This window comes from Pristiophorus japonicus, chromosome 9 (genome assembly GCF_044704955.1).
Source record: "Pristiophorus japonicus isolate sPriJap1 chromosome 9, sPriJap1.hap1, whole genome shotgun sequence".
Classification (NCBI taxonomy): domain Eukaryota; kingdom Metazoa; phylum Chordata; class Chondrichthyes; family Pristiophoridae; genus Pristiophorus; species Pristiophorus japonicus.
In genome coordinates, this window is record NC_091985.1 from 21,808,968 (window position 1) to 21,828,637 (window position 19,670).

The 19,670-nt window shown below is 46.5% G+C and overlaps 1 protein-coding gene across 9 annotated transcripts in view; it reads right to left on the reverse strand.

Annotated features, from left to right (window-relative positions):
* The window catches only part of wdr27 (WD repeat domain 27), an 838,472-nt gene that overhangs the window by 357,287 nt on the left and 461,515 nt on the right, over positions 1-19,670 (reverse strand). For 8 of the 9 annotated variants that reach the window (XM_070889135.1, XM_070889136.1, XM_070889139.1 and 5 more), the window contains one exon: positions 619-721. In XM_070889135.1, the coding sequence (XP_070745236.1) occupies positions 619-721 (103 nt within the window). Of the gene's footprint in view, positions 1-618; positions 722-19,670 lie in introns of those variants that run through there. The other variant, XR_011594978.1, reaches the window with a different exon arrangement.

The window sequence follows — 19,670 nt, forward strand, 5'->3', positions numbered from 1 at the left end:
TTTCACGCCCAACATGTCCCTATTGGTGACAGCTCCAATTTATTCATGATGCCTCCACATGCTCACTTATTTTCTCTGACACATTCTGCGAGGTCGAGTCTTGCTCGCAGTGCGAATTATACCTCTCAATGGAAGTGTCCCGCAACTAACCAGAAAACGCAGCGTGACTGAGATTATTTGGGTCCCCTTTCTCCCTTCCCCACCACCACCCACCCCAGAATTGGAGCTTTCATTCCACCATCAGAAAAAGCCAGTGCTGGAAATAGCGAACTGGCATTAATTCAGGCAGCTATTTGCATGGCAGTAAAGTTGGCATAAAAATCACCGGCAAGTGGAATATCACCTCCCCATCCCCTTTGTGTTTTTAGATACAATGAGGGAAGTGATTTATTTAATTTCTAAAAATTGCCGCTGGCAAAATTTGGTCATTATATCTAAACCGAACTTGGGATGTTTTGTTGCATGAAAGTTGCTATATAAATGTAAGTTGTTGTTTCATCTGCAGGGTTCTTGACCGGTTGCAGTTCTCTCGAGCAATGACATGCATGATTACAATAAGCATTCTGAGAAAGCAGTATGATGCTGAAGTATTTAAGGTTGTTGTAAAGCTCTACTTACACACTTGTCTTCAGATCCTGTAGCCAGAAATCGCCCACAGGGGCTCAAGGCAATCCCGCAGGGCTGACAACGGTTCTGGTGTCCTTCGTATCGCCGCACAGACCTGAAAAAACATCACTATCTGTCAGTGGATTGCTCCAGTTTGACAAATATTTCTCTCTTTGATTACGTTTGTCCTTTTGATCTATTGAGAGCTCATTTTTCTCGTTACTTCGGACACCGAAACGTTTCCTGAGAGGCGATTACCAGAAAGGTTAAGTCCCCTATAAATACTTTGCAACTTCTTTGACTAAAGAGGTACTCCCTCCCCTCCCCTCCTTCTACACCAGCATGCTCACAGCTGCGCAACCTCAGGCACATTGTAAACCATTCCACTGGGGATCTGCATTTTTTTTTTAAATGCTCCTCTCCATTTTGCAAAATAAAAGACTTGCATTTATATACAGGTACAATGTCCCGAATTCTGAATTGCAGAAACCGAAACGGTTCGAAAGCCGGACATGTTGAGGCAGCCAAGATGGCGACATCAGGCGGCGAGGGATGAGGAAACGGGTAAAAAACACAGCGCCGTTGGGGGTCGCAGGCAATGAGAATTGGTGGGCGGCGAGGAGCGGAGGATCAGAGGGCGGCGATGAGTGCCAATAGCGAAGTCCGAAATCTGGCAAAACCCAAACACCGGCACGGATTCTGTCCCAAGGTTACTGGATTTCAGACATTGTACCTGTAAGCGGCTTTCATGACCTCAGAATTTCCCAAAGCGCCTTAATGCCAATCGCCAGTGCAATCACGTCCTTCCTGTAATGCGGTGATCAGAACTGCACGCAGTACTCTAGCTGTGGCCTAACTAGTTTTTTATACAATTCAAGCATAACCCTCCCACCCCCGCTCTTTCATTCTCATCATCATCATCATCATCATCATCATCATCATCATAGGGCAGTCCCTTGGAGTCGAGGATGACTTGCTTCCACTCGAAAAATGAGTTCTCAGGTGACTGAGGAGTCCAATACAGGACCTACAGTCTCTGTCACAGGGTGGGCAGACAGTGGTTGAAGGAAAGCGTGGGTGGGGAGCCTGGGTTGACGTACGCTCCTTCCACTGTCTACGCTTGGTTTCTGCTTGTTCTCAGCGATGGGTGGTCTTGGGCCAGGGATTCCGAAGAGTTGGTGGGAATGTTGCACTTTGTCAAGGAGGCTTTGAGGGTGTCCTTGAAGCATTTTCTTTGCCCTGGGGCTTGCTTGCTGTGTCGAAGCTCCACGTAGAGCGCTTGCTTTGGGAGTTCTTGTGTCAGGCATACAGACAATGTGGCCCACTCAACGGAACTGATCGAGCGTGGTCAATGCTTCAATGCTGGGGATGTTGGCCTGAGCGAGAACACTGACGTTGGTGCGTTTGTCCTGCCAATGGATTTGCACGATCTTGCGGAGGTAGCACTGGTGGTACTTCTCCAGCGATTTGAGGTGTCTGCTGAATATAGTCCACATCTCTGAGCCATATAGGAGGGCGGGTATCACTACTGCCCTATAGACCATGAGCTTGGTGCCGTGTTTGAGGTCCTGGTCTTCAAACACTCTTGCATTCTATGCCTCAGCTAATAAAGGCAAGCATTCCGTATGCCTTCTTAACCACCTTATCTACCTGGCCTGCTACTTTCAGGGATCTGTGGACCTGCACTCCAAGGTCCCTTTGTTCTTCTACACTTCTCAGTGTCCTACCATTTAATGTGTACTCCCATTCCTTGTTAGCCCTCCCCAAATGATTTACCTCACACTTCTCTGGATTTTGCCACTGTTCTGCCTACCTGATCAGTTGATTGATAGCTTCCTGCAGTCTATAGCTTTCTTCTTCATTATCAACCACACAGCCAAATTTAGTATCATCTACAAACTTCTTAAACATACTCCCTGTAAGCCTAGATCATTGATATATACCACAAAAAGCAAGAGACCTAGTACTGAGCCCTGCAGAACCCCACTGGAAACAGTCTTCAAGTCACAAAAACACCCATCAACCATTACCCTCTGCTTCCTGCCTTTGAGCCAATTTTGGATCCAACTTGCCACTTTGCCCTGGATCCCATGGGCTTTTAATTTTGTGATCAGTCTGCCGTGTGGGATCTTATCAAAAGCCTTGCTAAAATCCATACATCTAACTACATCAAACGTACTGCCCTCATCGACCCTCCTTGTTACCTCCTCAAAAAATTCAATCAAGTTAGTCAGACACGACCTTCCACTTAACAAATCCATACTGATTGTCCTTGATTAATCCGTGTCTTTCTAAATGAAGATTTATCCTGTCCTTCAGAATTTTAGATATGGAAATGTGCTCCCGGACTAGAGAGTAGTCAATTAATACCTACGTCAAGAAAGGACTGAAGGTTAAACAGGATAACTAGCAACTAGTTAAGTCTAATGTCAGTTCTGGGCAAACTCTGAGGATCCAAGGGGTGGAAATTTCTTTCTGCCCGTTTTCAGGCCTGAAATAGGTGATGCGTGGGTGTGCTAGAGACCTAATGCTCAACTGAATTTCGACCTTGGGCCTCATCAGCATCTTGCCAACTAGCTGCGACGGCCAATTGGCCGTCCAGATACAGCTCGCCGGTTCCATGGCGACGAAGGTTTGCCGGCTGCCTCCTCAGCAGCAGCCCTCAGATCGGTCCTGCGGGCAGAGAGAGAGGCCAGATCATCGAAAGGGAGCGTGGTCAGGAAGGAGGGAGGGGAGGGATCGGCAGGGAGGGAAAGAGATGTGAATGGTAGGGAGGGGACGATCAGGGGGGAGGGAGGGAGCGATCAGGAAGGAGGGAGGCGGTGCGATCGGGAAGGAGCGACCGGAAGAGGGGGGAGGGGGTGGCGGTGGGAGGCAGTGAGGAGGGAGGGAGGGAGGGAAGTGGAGGCGATCGTGAGGTAGGGAAGGGGACAATCGGGATTGAGGGGCGATCGGGAGCGATCGGAAAGGAGGAGGGGGCCGAGCTGGGACCAGCCACAATCTTCAGAAATGCTGTGGAGCTGGGGGGAGCACCCCTGCTCTTCCTGGCTCCACATTCAAGTAAAAGTCATTTTTTTGGTGGCGACCTCTTTAAGACATGTGATGTCTATATACACTTTTGTGTCTGCCTTCTTCTGATGTTCAGTTAACTTACAATTGTGCATGTATCATTAAATCACTGAGTAAGTTTTATGTCAGAGGACATTTAACTTGAGCCCTTATATTTGGGTCTTCAAAACCAATACTTTTGTGCTTATATTTCTTAAATTTCCTTCCAGTTCAGCTATGACGGATATGCATATGTACAAAGGTACCTCTTATGATATCACTGAGCTTTTTACTCATTTTCTCTCAGTTTTAGTGGACCTGAAAGACTGCAGTCACTCACTTAGCAACCTGCATCCAAATATCTGCTCTTCAGCACCATTGAGACCAGCCTGTTTTGCTACGCTTCTCACTGCAACACCTCCAAGGCATCGGAAGGCAGGGATCTTTTCTGCATGTAATACTTCCAATCAATCGCTCCCTTCCACTGAACAATCACGGGCAATTCCCCCTTTAAGGGTGAGCAGTAGTCCTTTAAGAGCTGTTGACACATCCAAATTTGTGACTTGCCGCCAACCAGCTGGCGGACCTGCTCACCTACGCACATTTTCCATGTGCAGGGAATCTGTTCAAATGAAGGGGGCGGACAACATTTGGAGAGACTGGATCTCGCTGCTGCCAATGTTGGCATGCCTGCACTGTATGTGAGCGCATTCCCAATTTTGCCAGACTCTGAAATTCGGGACTTAATAATTGTTCAAAATGATGTTCTCCAGGGATGCAGTTGTATCATTAGCGAGGCAAGAGTCCAGTCATGGATTTACTTATAATTGGTTAAAAAGATTTGTTTATGTAATGTCTGTCAGAAATATCTCAAAGTGCTTTACATACAATTAACTACTTTGAACAGCTGTTGTTATGGAGCAAAAGTCATTGGTCTTTAAAAAAAAAACGTTTTAAAAGTTTTTCCCATGCAGCCTGGACTTCATGCTGAGCTGGACAACCTACCTTTCCCTTTCTGTCACGATATCTCACTGTTCAGGTATTAAAATGACTGAAAACTACCAGTGGAAAATTAAAATTGTAGATCACTGTTTTCAGCATGAGGCCTGGCAAATAACAGCATCAGAGACTTTGGCCATTCTCTGCTGGAGTAAGTCTTACCTTGTGTCAACTGGATATTTTCCTTCACACCCAACCACAGACTTTAACCATATTAGGGGCTGGAAATTCCTTTCGACCCATTTTCTGGCCTGAAATGGGCACCATGCACAGAACACGCTTCCCAACTGGGAGGCCGGAAACTAGGCCTACTTGAGTGAGCTGCTGGCTCCTGTCGCACCTCCAAATCCTGTCCTATTTCGACGAGGGGGCCTAAAATGGACATTAAGCCCCTCACTTACATAGGTATGGGGCCTAACGGTTGTTTTAGGCGTCCACCAGGGATGCCTGAAAAATGGCTTGATCCTTGTATTGGGTTTGATGTCTTTGAGGCGTACTTTGGGTGAGGGACCTGGGTAAAACAGATCCAATTTCTATCCAGATATGTTTATTATTAAAAGGCAATGATACTTCAGGTCAGATGTGACTCAGTTGGTAGCACCCTCACCTCTGAGTCAGAAGGTTGTGGGTTCAAGCCTGCTCCAGAGACTTGAGCACAGAAATCTAGGCTGACACTCCAGTGCTGTACTGAGGGAGTGCTGCACTGTCGGAGGTGCAGTCTTTCAGATCAGATGTTAAACCAGGTGGACATAAAAGATCCCATGGCACTATTTTGAAGAAGAGCAGGGAAGCATCCCTGGAGTCCTGACCAACATTTATCCTTCTTATCTGGTCGTTATCACATTGCTGTTTGTGGGAGCTTGCTGTGTGCAAATTGGCCGCATGTTTCCAACATTACAACAGCGACTACACTTCAAAAAGTACTTTATTGGTTGTAAAGCACTTTGAGATGTCCGGTGGTCATAAAATGCGCTATATAAATGCAAGTCTTTCTTTCTTTTCTTCAGCTTCAAACTGGCAAATGACAAATTTAGGACTAACATGTATAAATTCTTCACACAAAACGTAATCACCACATAGAATAGAAAGGATAGGGGAGGCATAAGTCCTGAATTTATTTGAGATAGTCAGATTCTGGGATGTGAGGATTGCAGATTTTCCTAAACTAAGGTGGGCTGATGGCTCTTTCTCATCCAAGTTTATCTTGTGTTTCTGTGATAGACTCTTCAGGCATGCAACCGACTTTCATAGTGTGTTGGAATAATAGATGATTTTGCTAGGGCTGAGCCAATGCGTGGGGTCCTGATTATGAAATGTATTTTGGGGCAACATCCTTAATCAGCTAATCAGCTCTCAAGAGAAAAAATAAACAGCATTTTATGAGAAACATTAAATCCCAATCCTGCTGAGAACTATTAGCTACATTTTTCAACCCATTTTTCATATTTTGGAAGGAAGGGATGTATTTAACCATTAAACTGGAAATGAGTGAGTTTGTTGTGCACAAATTTATTCATTTCACGAGAGAAATCAGAATGAAAGAAAAGCCAGTTCAGTGTTAATATAATTGTTGCTGCTGTATTTCCAAGAGTTCAGGTTAGAAAGTGAATTGATTGAAATTTATGGGATAGAATAAAGATGCTGTCTCCCTAAATCTGATACAGTGGGTAGTACAGCCCAACCGCAAGAACAAGTATCTGACTCTGCTGTCCCGCTATTTTACACATTACAGATACAGTGGGCTGGATTTTCCCATCCTTTGTGCTCCAGTTTTTGCCCTGGAGCAGTGTGAAAGGCAGCAGTGAGTTCTCCAGCGCACCACAGCGATCCTCCGGTCGGGTTTTGCGGAGGCGCTGAGCAGCACCGCCCGGGAAGAGCAGCGCCGGGTGTGCAACGCCCCTGGTTGTGACACCGGCGCGGGTTTTGAGTTTTGCCTGACCCGTCTGCACGGAAGTGCGCCCTCAATGACCGCCTGGGAAATCAGAGCGATCCAACAATGCAGTTGGTGGTGAGGAAGGTAATGGACTCCAAAAGTAAGTGCGATTATTTGTTCTTTTCATTTTTTGTGCGATTTGTGTTGCAGTGGAGTGGGCAATGTTTTAGGAATGTTTTTGTGGGGTTTTTTTTAGGTTTCCCCCCCCAACCCTCCACCCCCCCCACCCCCCGCCCCCGGCCTCTCTCGGAGCGCTCCCTGCCTGGCTGTTTAGCTCGGGAGTTTCCCATCCCAGCACCAAGAGAGGTCTCCCTTAACACTGCACCCCCAGATGCAGGGCCCAGATGCCCAAACTTAACAACTAAGACGCAAACTATTCCCGGCCACTAACTTTTCTGCCCCGCCGCCATTATCGCCCCGAAAACATAAAAGCCTAAAATCCAGCCCAGTATCTATTCCCAGCACATGCAGCCTGACCTCTTTTGCTAGTCAACCTGTACTGGTGATAGATGAGATTGGCTCAATGTTGTGTGCATGGTCATGACACAAATGTAAATACAAGTTTGAAGCAAGTTTGATTACAACAAAGATTTTCAAATATTTTTAAATATATATGTGTATTTAATGAGCAACTGTAGAACTAGCTGGAAACAAGAATCCTATTAAGAACATACTCCAAATAATTGGGAATTACCAGCAGTAGATCAGCTCACTGACTGTCAGCTTTGTTTACTTGCAAGCATTTTTACTTCTGGTTCAGAAGGGAGTGGGCACATATTCTAGACTAAAACTACAGAGTGTTACTAAAGAGAGCTGCATCGTCAGAGTGCCGTCCTTAGATGAGATGTTAAAGCAAGGTCCCGTCTAGTAATTCAAGTGCTTGCTGCAGATCTTCTGGTGTTATTTGATGAGGAGCAGGAAGTCCTCCTGGTGTCCTGCTCAGCATTCGCTTCCACCAACAAAAGGAGATGGGAAACAGCCGGGTCCCGAAAATGTTTACGGACGCAATCCCAGCAATTATGCGGGATCGCGCCTGGCGTTGCCCTCCAGCACTGACCCCAACCATAACTGACAATTAAATCACCTGTACTTTAACTAAATGTAGAGAGCAAAAGCACTCAGAAGTTTTGTGAAAAAATATGGGCCGCAATTTTGCTGACCGCGGCGAGCCCATAGCAGAAAAAGTTGCCAGCGGGTCCCTACCCCTCTGCTAGCACCATCCCGGCTTCTGAAATGAACCCAAACTCTCCCATATGCTTATGGAGGGAGTCACAGCATGCAGGGAAGTCCTCTTCTATTCTCATGGGCAGAAGAGACCTCCCCAGGAAACCAACACCACCTGGTTGCACATTGCACAGGAGGGCACAAGTAACGGTGTCGTCAGAGGTGCAGTGCTGCAAACATTTCAATGATCTCAGTAGATCACGAAACATTAGTACAAAGCCACACTCAACCTCATCTTGCTGTGCCACTCATCACATCTCCATCACTCTGTCTTCCTTACCCTACTCCTTCACATCCTTACTCACACCAACTTACCTTGCACCTCCACCCATCCCTCTCTCTCTATCTATACTATCAGTTCCCCATTTCAGTAGCCACCCCTCACACTCATCCTCAGCCTTGTCCAATCATACCAACTAACAACACACAAGGGTAGGCACTTGGGTGTTTCATTCAATGTTCATGTAAAGTTTCTGTTAATGTGGTGTCAAACATTGAAACCTTTTTTTCAACACTTGGATAGATTTGTGTGCACCTTTGAAAGTGGCTTAGTGAGTTAAATTGAACGTTGAGGCATAACAGTACCCCCGTCAATGGTGACGAGTGTGAAAGGAATGGCTTGGGCTTTACTTGGGTGCTTTATGGTGCTGGTATGGGGTGGTGCCAACTTGGCGTGTCATGTGGCAGCCAGGATGTACAGCATCAAGTGAAGTAAATGTGGGCATGGTGAGAACACACCTAGCTTCCCGGACAGCAATGTGGTCAGGTGCTGATGCCCTGTGTCCTGTGCAGCATCAGTTGATTGCGGAGAAGGTTGGTGTTGTTGTTCCAGCTGGTGTGCCTCATGCTCCTAGAGTTCCTGGTGCTCCTAGTGTGCCTGGTGCTACTGATGTTGGGCCTGATCATGTTAGAATTCTGAGGACCAAGGAGAAAGAGTACAAAGGCCACCCATGCTGATGGAATAGATGGCAGGTGAAGCAGAGACAAAAGCAATCTGTCAATGGTAAGGCAGGTAATGAGGTCAGACTCAATGCAGACTTGCATAGAAACATAGAAAATACGAGCAGTAGTAGGCCATGCGATATGATCATAAGAACATAAGAAATAAGAGCAGGATTAGGCCATACGGCCCCTCGAGCCTGTTCCGATATTTAATACGATCATGGTTGATCCGATCACGGATTCAGGTCCGCTTCCTGCCCGCTCCCCATAACCCCTTATTCCCTTATCGTTAAAGAAACTGTCTATTTCTGTCTTAAATTTATTCAATGTCCCAGCTTCCACAGCTCTCTGAGACAACGGATTCCACAGACACACAACCCTCTGAGAGAAGAAATTTCTCCTCATCTCAGTTTTAAATGGGCGGCCCCTTATTCTAAGATTATGCCCTCTAGTTCGAGTCTCCCCCATCAGTGGAAACATCCTCTTTGCATCCACTTTGTCAAGCCCCTTCATAATCTTATACGTTTCGATAAGATCATCTCTCATTCTTCTGAATTCCAATGAGTAGAGGCCAACCTACTCAACCTTTCCTCATAAGTCACCCCCCTCATCTCCAGATTCAACCTGTGAACCTTCTCTGAACTGCCTCCAAAGCAAGTATATCCTTTCGTAAATATGGAAACCAAAACTGTATGCAGTATTCCAGGTGTGGCCTCACCAATACCCTGTACAACTGTAGCAAAATTTCCCTGCTTTTATACTCCATCCCCTTTGCAATAAAGGCCAAGATTCCATTGACCTTCCTGATCACTTGCTGTACCTGCATTCTAACCTTTTGTGTTTCATGTACAAGTACCCTCAGGTCCCGCTGTACTGCAGCATTTTGCAATCTTTCTCCATTTAAATTATAACTTGCTCTTTGATTTTTTTTCTGCCAAAGTGCATGACCTCACTCTTTCCAACATTATACTCCATCTGCCAAATTTTTGCCCACTCACTTAGCCTGTCTATGTCCTTTTGCAGATTGTTTGTGTCCTCCTCACACATTGCTTTTCCTCTCATCTTTGTATCGTCAGCAAACTTGGCTACGTTACACTCGGTTCCTTCCTCCAAATCGTTAATATAGATTGTAAATAGTTGGGGTCCCAGCACTGATCCCTGCGGCACCCCACTAGTTACTGATTGCCAACCCGAGAATGAACCATTTTTCCCGACTCTATATTGTCTGTTCGTTAGCCAATCATCTATCCATGCTAATATATTACCCCCAACCCTGTGAACTTTTATCTTGTGCAGTAACCTTGCAAGTGGCACCTTGTCAATTGCCTTCTGGAAGTCCAAATACACCACATCCAATAGTCCCCTTTAAACACCCTGTTCGTTACATCCTCAAAGAATTCCAGCAAACTTAACTTCCCCTTCATAAATCCATGCTGGCTCTGCCTGACCTAATTTTGCTTTTCCAAATGTCCTGCTACTGCTTCTTTAATAATGGACTCCAACATCTTCCCAACCACAGATGTTAGGCTAACTGGTCAATAGTTTCCTGCTTTTTGTCTGCCTTCTTTTTTAAATAGGGGCGTTACATTTGCAGTTTTCCAATCTGCTGGGACCTCCCCAGAATCCAGCGAATTTCGGTAAATTACAACCAATGCATCCACAATCCCTGCCGCTACTTCTCTTAAGACCCGAGGATGTAAGCCATTAGGTCCAGGGGATTTATCTGCCTTTAGTCCCATTATCTTATTTAGCTGATCTCTAGCTCAACACCATATTGCCGCTTTCTCTCCATACCCCTAGATGCCTTTTGTGTCTAGAAATCTATCTACTCCTTCTTAACTATATTCAGTGACTTGGCCTCCACACCCTTCTGTGGTAGAGAATTCCACAGGGTCACCAACCTCTGAGTGAAGAAATTTCTCCTCATCTCAGTCATAAATTTCCTATCCCGTATCCTGAGACTGTGATCCCTTGTTCTGGACTTCGCAGCCAGGGGAAACATCCTTCCCGCATGCAGTCTGTCCAACCCCATCAGAATTTTATACATTTTAAATGAGATCCCCTCTCATTCTTCTAAATTCGAGTGAATACATTCTTCTAAACTCAGTGGAGCCCGGAAATTTGCATGGTCCCGGCCTGCAAGACCATCAGCAAGCCGGAGCCATTAGAGGGAGCAGCGTGCGGCAGCATGCCACTGCAGGGAGCAGCGCGTGCTGCTGCAGGAGGGCGATGGCTGTGAACATAAGAACATGAGAACATAAGAATTAGGAACAGGAGTAGGCCATCTAGCCCCTCGAGCCTGCTCCGCCATTCAACAAGATCATGGCTGATCTGGCTGTGGACTCAGCTCCACTTACCCGCCCGTTCCCCGGAACCCTTAATTCCTTTATTGGTTAAAAATCTATCTATCTGTGATTTGAATACATTCAATGAGCTAGCCTCAACTGCTTCCTTGGGCAGAGAATTCCACAGATTCACAACCCTCTGGGAGAAGAAATTCCTTCTCAACTCGGTTTTAAATTGGCTCCCCCGTATTTTGAGGCTGTGCCCCCTAGTTCTACTCTCCCCGACCAGTGGAACTAACCTCTCCGCCTCTATCTTGTCTATCCCTTTCATTATTTTAAATGTTTCCATAAGATCACCCCTCATCCTTCTGAACTCCAACGAGTAAAGACCCAGTCTACTCAATCTATCATCATAAGGTAACCCCCTCATCTCCGGAATCAGCCTAGTGAATCATCTCTGTACCCCCTCCAAAGCTAGTATATCCTTCCTTAAGTAAGGTGACCAAAACTGCACGCAGTACTCCAGGTGCAGCCTCACCAATACCCTGTACAGTTGCAGCAGGACCTCACCTGCTTTTGTACTCCATCCCTCTCGCAATGAAGGCCAACATTCCATTCGCCTTCCTGATTACCTGCTGCACCTGCAAACTAACTTTTTGGGATTCATGCACAAGGACCTCCAGGTCCCTCTGCACCGCAGCATGTTGTAATTTCTCCCCATTCAAATAATATTCCCTTTTACTGTTTTTTTTTTCCAAGGTGGATGACCTCTCATTTTCTGACATTTTATTCCATCTGCCAAACCTTAGCCCATTCGCTTAACCGATCGAAATCTCTTTGCAGCCTCTCTGTGTCCTCTACACAACCCGCTTTCCCACTAATCTTTGTGTCATCTGCAAATTTTGTTACACTACACTCTATCCCCTCTTCCAGGTCATCTACGTATATTGTAAACAGTTGTGGTCCCAGCACCGATCCCTGTGGCACACCACTAACCACCGATTTCCAACCCGAAAAGGACCCATTTATCCCGACTCTCTGCTTTCTGTTAGCCAGCCAATTCTCTATCCATGCTAATACATTTCCTCTGACTCCGCGTACCTTTATCTTCTGCAGTAACCTTGTGTGTGGCACCTTCTCGAATGCCTTTTGGAAATCTAAATACACCACATCCATCGGTACACCTCGATCCACCATGCTCGTTATATCCTCAAAGAATTCTAGTAAATTAGTTCAACATGATTTCCCCTTCATGAATCCATGTTGCGTCAGCTTGATTGCACTATTCCTATCTAGATGTCCCGCTATTTCTTCCTTAATGATAGCTTCAAGCATTTTCCCCACTACAGATGTTAAATTAACTGGCCTATAGTTACCTGCCTTTTGTCTGCCCCCTTTTTTAAACAGAGGCGTTACATTAGCTGCTTTCCAATCCGCTGGTACCTCCCCAGAGTCCAGAGAATTTTGGTAGATTATAATGAATGCATCTGCTATAACTTCTGCCATCTCTTTTAATACTCTGGGATGCATTTCATCAGGACCAGGGGACTTGTATACCTTGAGTCCCATTAGCCTGTCCAGCATTACCCCTCTAGTGATAGTGATTATCTCAAGGTCCTCCCTTCCCACATTCCCGTGACCAGCAATCTTTGGCATGGTTTTTGTGCCTTCCACTGTGAAGACCGAAGCAAAATAATTGTTTAAGGTCTCAGCCATTTCCACATTTCCCATTATTAAATCCCCCTTCTCATCTTCTAAGAGACCAACATTTACTTTAGTCACTCTTTTCCGTTTTATATATCGGTAAAAGCTTTTACTATCTGTTTTTATGTTTTGCGCAAGTTTACTTTCGTAATCTATCTTTCCTTTCTTTATTGCTTTCTTAGTCATTCTTTGCTGTCGTTTAAAATGTTCCCAATCTCCTAGTTTCCCACTAACCTTGGCCACCTTATACGCATTGGTTTTTAATTTGATACTCTCCTTTATTTCCTTGGTTATCCACAGCTGGTTATCCCTTCTCTTACCGCCCTTCGTTTTCACTGGAATATATTTTTGTTGAGCACTATGAAAGAGCTCCTTAAAAGTCCTCCACTGTTCCGCAATTGTGCCACCATTTAGTCTGTGTTTCCAGTCTACTTTAGCCAACTCTGCCCTCATCCCACTGTAGTCCCCTTTGGTTAAGCATAGTACGCTCGTTTGAGACACTACTTCCTCACCCTCAATCTGTATTACAAATTCAACCATACTGTGATCACTCATTCTGAGAGGATCTTTTACTAGGAGATCGTTTATTAATTCTGTCTCATTATACAGGACCAGATCTAAGATAGCTTGCTCCCTTGTAGGTTCTGTACCATACTGTTCTAAGAAACAATCCCGTATGCATTCAATGAATTCCTCCTCAAGGCTACCCTGTGCGATTTGATTTGACCAATCGATATGTAGGTTAAAATCCCCCATAATTACTGCCGTTCCTTTTTCACATGCCTCCATTATTCCCTTGATTATTGTCCGCCCCACCGTGAAGTTATTATTTGGGGGCCGATAAACTATGCCCACCAGTGACTTTTTCCCCTTACTATCTTTAATCACCACCCACAATGATTCAACATTTTGTTCATGAGAGCCAATATCATCTCTCACAACTGCCCTGATATCATCCTTTATTAACAGAGCTACCCCACCTCCATTCCCTTCTTGTCTATCTTTCCGAATTGTAAGATACCCCCGTATGTTTAATTCCCAGTCTTGGCCACCCTGCAACCACGTTTCTGTAATGGCCACCAAATCATACCCATTTGTAATGATTTGTGCCGTCAACTCATTTACTTTATTTCGAATGCTGCGTGCGTTCAGGTAGAGTGTTTTAATAGTAGTTTTTAAACCATGATTTTTAGTTTTGACCCCTCCTGCAGCCACTTTATATTCATACATATTGTCCCTTCCTATCACCTTGTGGTTTACACTTACCCCAGTGCTACTCTGCTCTGTTGCCTCCTGCCTTTTGTATTCTTTCTTGGGGTCCTGTTCATCTGAGCTCTCACCCACTCTAACTAGCTCAGAGCCCTCTCCTGGGTTCCGAATACTCCTCGCATTGAGGCACCGAGCTTTCAGGCTTGCCTTTTTATTACACTTTGGCCCTTTAGAATTTTGCTGTACAGTGGCCCTTTTTGTTTTTTGCCTTGGGTTTCTCTGCCCTCCACTTTTACTCATCTCCTTTCTGTCTTTTGCTTCTGTCTCCATTTTGTTTCCCTCTGTCTCCCTGCATTGGTTCCCATCCCCCTGCCATATTAGTTTAACTCCTCCCCAACAGCACTAGCAAACACTCCCCCTAGGACATTGGTTCCGGTCCTGCCCAAGTGCAGACCGTCTGGTTTGTACTGGTCCCACCTTCCCCAGAACCGGTTCCAATGCCCCAGGAATTTGAATCCCTCCCTGCTGCACCACTGCTCAAGCCACGTATTCATCTGAGCTATCCTGCGATTCCTACTCTAACTAGCACGTGGCACTGGTAACAATCCCGAGATTACTTCTTTTGAAGTCTTACTTTTTAATTTAGCTCCTAGCTCCTTAAATTCGTCTCGTAGGACCTCATCCCTTTTTTTACCTATGTCGTTGGTACCAATGTGCACCACGACAACTGGCTGTTCACTCTCCCTTTTCAGAATTCCCTGCACCCGCTCCGAGACATCCTTGACCCTTGCACCAGGGAGGCAACATACCATCCTGGAGTCTCGGTTGCGGCCGCAGAAACACCTTTCTATTCCCCTTACAATTGAATCCCCTATCACTATTGCTCTCCCACACTTTTTCCTGCCCTCCTGTACAGCAGAGCCAGCCACGGTGCCATGACCTTGGCTGCTGCTGCCCTCCCCTCAACAGTACTCAAAGTGGTGTATCTGTTTTGGAAGGGGATGACTGCAGAGGACCCCTGCACTACCTTCCTTGCACTGCTCTTCCTGCTGGCCTTCCATTCCCTATCTGGCTGTGGACCCTTCATCTGCGGTAAGACCAACTCGCTCCACGTGCTACTCACGTCATTCTCAGCATCGTGGATGCTCCAGAGTGAATCCACCCTCAGCTCCAATTCCGCAACGCGGACTGTCAGGAGCTGGAGGCGGATACACTTCCCGCACACGTAGTCGTCAGGGATACCGGAAGTGTCCCCGAGTTCCCACATGGAAGCCAGGTAGCTGATTGTAGTGCAGGCAGGCACAGCAGGAGAGGCGAAGGAGCAGCAAGAGCTTATAGATGGAAATGACCGAGGCCCAGGAGAGGCATGAGTTTGAAGCTCAGAAGAGACGAGGGCCCAGGGGCAGCATGGGCCAGCCCACACTGCGATATGTGTGTGCGCTCGGTCCGTGCAGCAGAGCTGGTCTCAAGTCGTCTTGGGTAATTCTTGCCACTGGACCAAGACCTTGCTTTGTCAAGCCCGTGTGGTGGCTGGTGTGCAATGACCACCACACGTTAAAAAAAATCCACATACAGGCATCTTCCACCCTTCAAGGTGTAGTTCGGGATCTGGAATATTAAGTCCTTCATTAAAACACATGTGCGCTCATCCCTTTTTGGCATAGAAGCAAGTCATCCTCGCTTCGAGGGACTGCCTATTATGATACCACCATGCCACCATGCTCCACCTCACAGTCAACAAGCTCCCCACTGGAGTGGAACTAAACTATAGAACCAGTGGGAACCTGTTCAACCTATGCCGTGTCCAGGCCAAATCCAAGACCACCCCAACCTCTGTCGTCAAGCTACAGTATGCGGATGACGTCTGTGTCTGCGCACATATAGAGGCTGAACTTCAGGACATAGTCAACGTATTTACTGAGGCGTACGAAAGCATGGGCCTTACGCTAAACATCCGTAAGACAAAGGTCCTCCACCAGCCTGTCCTCACCGCACAGCACTGCCCCCCAGTCCACAGCGCAGCCCTCGACACTGGACCACTTTCCATATCTCAGGAGCCTCCCATCAACAACAGCAGGCATCGATGACAAGATCCTACACCGCCTCCAGTGCGCCAGTGCAGCCTTCGGCCGCCTGAGGAAAAGAGTGTTTGAAGACCAGGCCCTCAAAACTGCCACCGAGCTCATGGTCTACAGGGCTGTAGTAATACTTGCCCTCCTGTATAGCTCAGAGACATGGACCATGTACAGAAGACACCTCAAGTTGCTGGAGAAATATCACGAATGATATCTCCGCAAGATCCAACAAATCCCCTGGGAGGATAGACGCATCCACATCAGCATCCTCATTCAGGCTAACATCCCCAGCATTGAAGCACTGACCACTGGGCAGGCCACATAGTTCGTGTCATGTATCTCACACTACTGTACATAACTGTATCTTACCATGCTATACATGACTGTAACTAGAGATGACTTGTAACCACAAGCTTACCTTACCACCAGGGATGCACTTGCAGGAGACACTGGATACCTGTTCCACACAGGTATATAAAGACAGGTCTCAGGCAAGTGTGGCATTCGAGAGCTGTGTAATAAAGGTGTAGGTCCTGAGTGACCTTGACTTCAGCATGTGCCTCGTGTGAGTCTGTACTGCAGGGACAGGACTTTACAGTTCGCATGCCAGACACGAGACTCCCAAAGCAAGTGCTCTACTTGGAGCTCCTTCATGGCAAACGAGCCAAAGGTGGGCAGTGGAAACGCTATAAGAACATCCTCAAAGTCTCCCTGATAAAGTGCGGCATCCCCACTGACACCTGGGTGTCCCTGGCCCAAGACCGCCCTGAGTGGAGGAAGTGCATCCGAGAGGGCGCTGAGCACCTCAAGTCTAAATGCCGAGAGCATGCAGAAATCAAGCACAAGCAGCGGAAAGAGCATGCGGCAAACCAGTCCCACCCACCCCTTCCCTCAACGACTATATGTCCTACCTGTGACAGAGTCTGTGGATCTCGCATTTGACTGTTCAGCCACCAAAGAACTCACTTCAGGAGTGGAAGCAAGTCTTCCTCGATTCCGAGGAACTGCCTATGATGATGATGATGATGATGATGATGAGTGAATACAGGCCTAGTCGACCCAATCTCTCCTCATACGACAGTCCTGCCATCCCAGGAATCAGTCTGGTGAACCTTCACTGCACTCCCTCTATGACAAGTATATCCTTTCTTAGGTAAGAGACCAAAACTGCACACAATACTCCAGATGTGGTCTCACTAAGGCCCTGTATAACTATAGTAAGACATCCTTGCTCCTATACTCAAATCCTCTTGCAATGAAGGTCAACATACCATTTGCCTTCCTAACTGCTTGCTACACCTACGTGTTTGCTTTCAATGACTGGTGTACAAGGACACCCAGGTCCCTTTGTACATCGACATTTCCCAAGCGATCACCATTTAAATAATACTTTGCCTTTACGTGTTTCCTACCAAAATGGATAACTTCACATTTATCCACGTTATACAACATCTGCCATGTGTTTGCCCACTCACTCAACCTATCTAAATCGCCTTGCAGCATCTTTGCATCCTCCTCACAACTCACAATCCCACCTAGTTTTATGTCATCTGCAAACTTAGAAATGTTACATTTAGTTCCCTCATCCAAATCATTTATATATATTGTGAATAGCTGGGGCCCAAGCACTGATCTCTGTGGTACCTCACTAGTCACTGCCCACCACCCTGAAAACGACCTGTTTATTCCTACTCTCTGTTTCCTATCAGTTAAGCAATTTTCAATCCATGCCAGTATATTATAGGTTGAACCTCCCTTATCAGGCACCCTCGGGACCTGGCTTGTGCCGAATAAGGGATTTTGTCGGATAAAGGGAGTTCAGCCCAAGGGGGGAGGGTGGGGGGAGTAGGTCGGTGCCCCCAGCGGGCCGAGTGTTGGCGGGCCCCAGCATACCGAGTGTTGGTGGGCCCCAGTGGGCTGAGTGTCGGCGGGCCCCAGTGGGCCGAGTGTCGGCGGGCCCCGGTGGGCCGAGTGTCGGTGGGCCCCAGCAGGCAGAGTGTCGGCGGGCCCTGGTGGGCAGAGTGTCGGCGGGCCCTGGTGGGCCGAGTGTCGGTGGGCCCCAGCAGGCAGAGTGTCGGCGGGCCCCAAAGTCGGGGTGGAGGTCGGCTGCATTCTGCATATGCGCCCACGGCTACCAGAATCATGCCTGATGTGGGTGGTGCCGGAGAAGGGAGTCCCAGACAAAGGAGGTCCAACCTGTACCCTCAATCCTATGTGCTTCAATTTTGCACACTAGCCTCTTATGTGGGACTTTATTAAAGGCCTTCTGAAAATCCAAATACACTACATCCACTACTCCCTTATCTATTCTTTGAGTTACATCCTCAAAAAACTCCAGTAGGTTTGTCAAACACGATTTTCCTTTCATAAATCTATGTTGACTTTGTTTAATCCCGTTGATTTTATCGAAGTGTCCCGTTATCACATCCTTTATAATAGACTCTAGCATTTTTCCCGACTACTGATGTTAGACTAACCGGTCTGTAGTTCCCTGTTTTCTCTCTCCCTCCTTTTTTAAATAGTGGGGTTACATTTGCCACCCTCCAATCTGCAAGAACTGTTCCATAATCTATAGAATTTTGGAAGATGACAACCAATGCATCCACTATTTCCATGGCTACCTCTTTTAGTACCCTGGGATACAGATTATCAGGCCCTGGGGATTTATCGGCCTTCAGTCCCATTAGTTTCTCCAGCACTATTTTCTTACTAATAATCATTTCCTTTAATTTGTCTTGCTCACTCGACCCTTGGTTCCCCAGCATTTCTGGGACGTTATTTGTGTCCTCTTCCGTGAAGACAGAACCAAAGTATTTATTTAATTGTTTTGCCATTTCCTTTTTCCCCATTATAAATTCTCCCCTTTTTGACTGTAAAGGACCTACATTTGTCTTCATTAATCTTTTTCTTTTTACATACTTGTAGAAACTTTTGCAGTCGTTTTTTATGTTCCTTGCAAGTTTACTCTCATACTTTATTTTTCCCCTCTTAATCAATCTCTTGGTTCTTTTTTTCAGAATTTTAAACTGCTCCCAATCCTCAGGCTTGCTACTTTTTCTGGCAACTTTGTATAATTTCTCTTTGGATCTAATACTATTCTTAATTTCTTTTGTTAACCATGGTTGGGCCACTTTTCCTTTTGTGTTTTTGCACCAGAAAGGAATGTATAACTGTTGCAATTCATGCATTCGTTCCTTAAATGTTTGCCATTGCCTATCCACTGTCATGCCTTTTAATGACTGCTATGTGTGCAGGAAGTATATCCAGTTGCAGCTCCTGACAGACCGCATTGCGGCACTGGAGCTGCGCATGGATTCACTCTGGAGCATCCGCGATGCTGAGGATGTCGTGAACAGCACGTTTGATCACACTGCAGGTAAAGGTTACACAGGCAGATAGGGAATGGGTGGCCATCAGGAAGAGCAGTGGAAGGAAGGTAGTGGAGGGGTCCCCTGCGGGCATCTTCCTCCAAAACAGATATACCACATTGGATACTGTTGGGGGAGATGACTCATCGGGGAAGGCAGCAGCAGCCAAGTTCATCAAACCATGGGTGGCTCTGCTGCGCAGGAGGACAGGAAAAAGAGTGAGAGAGCTATAGTGATAGGGGATTCTATTGCAAGGGGAATAGACAGGCGTTTCTGC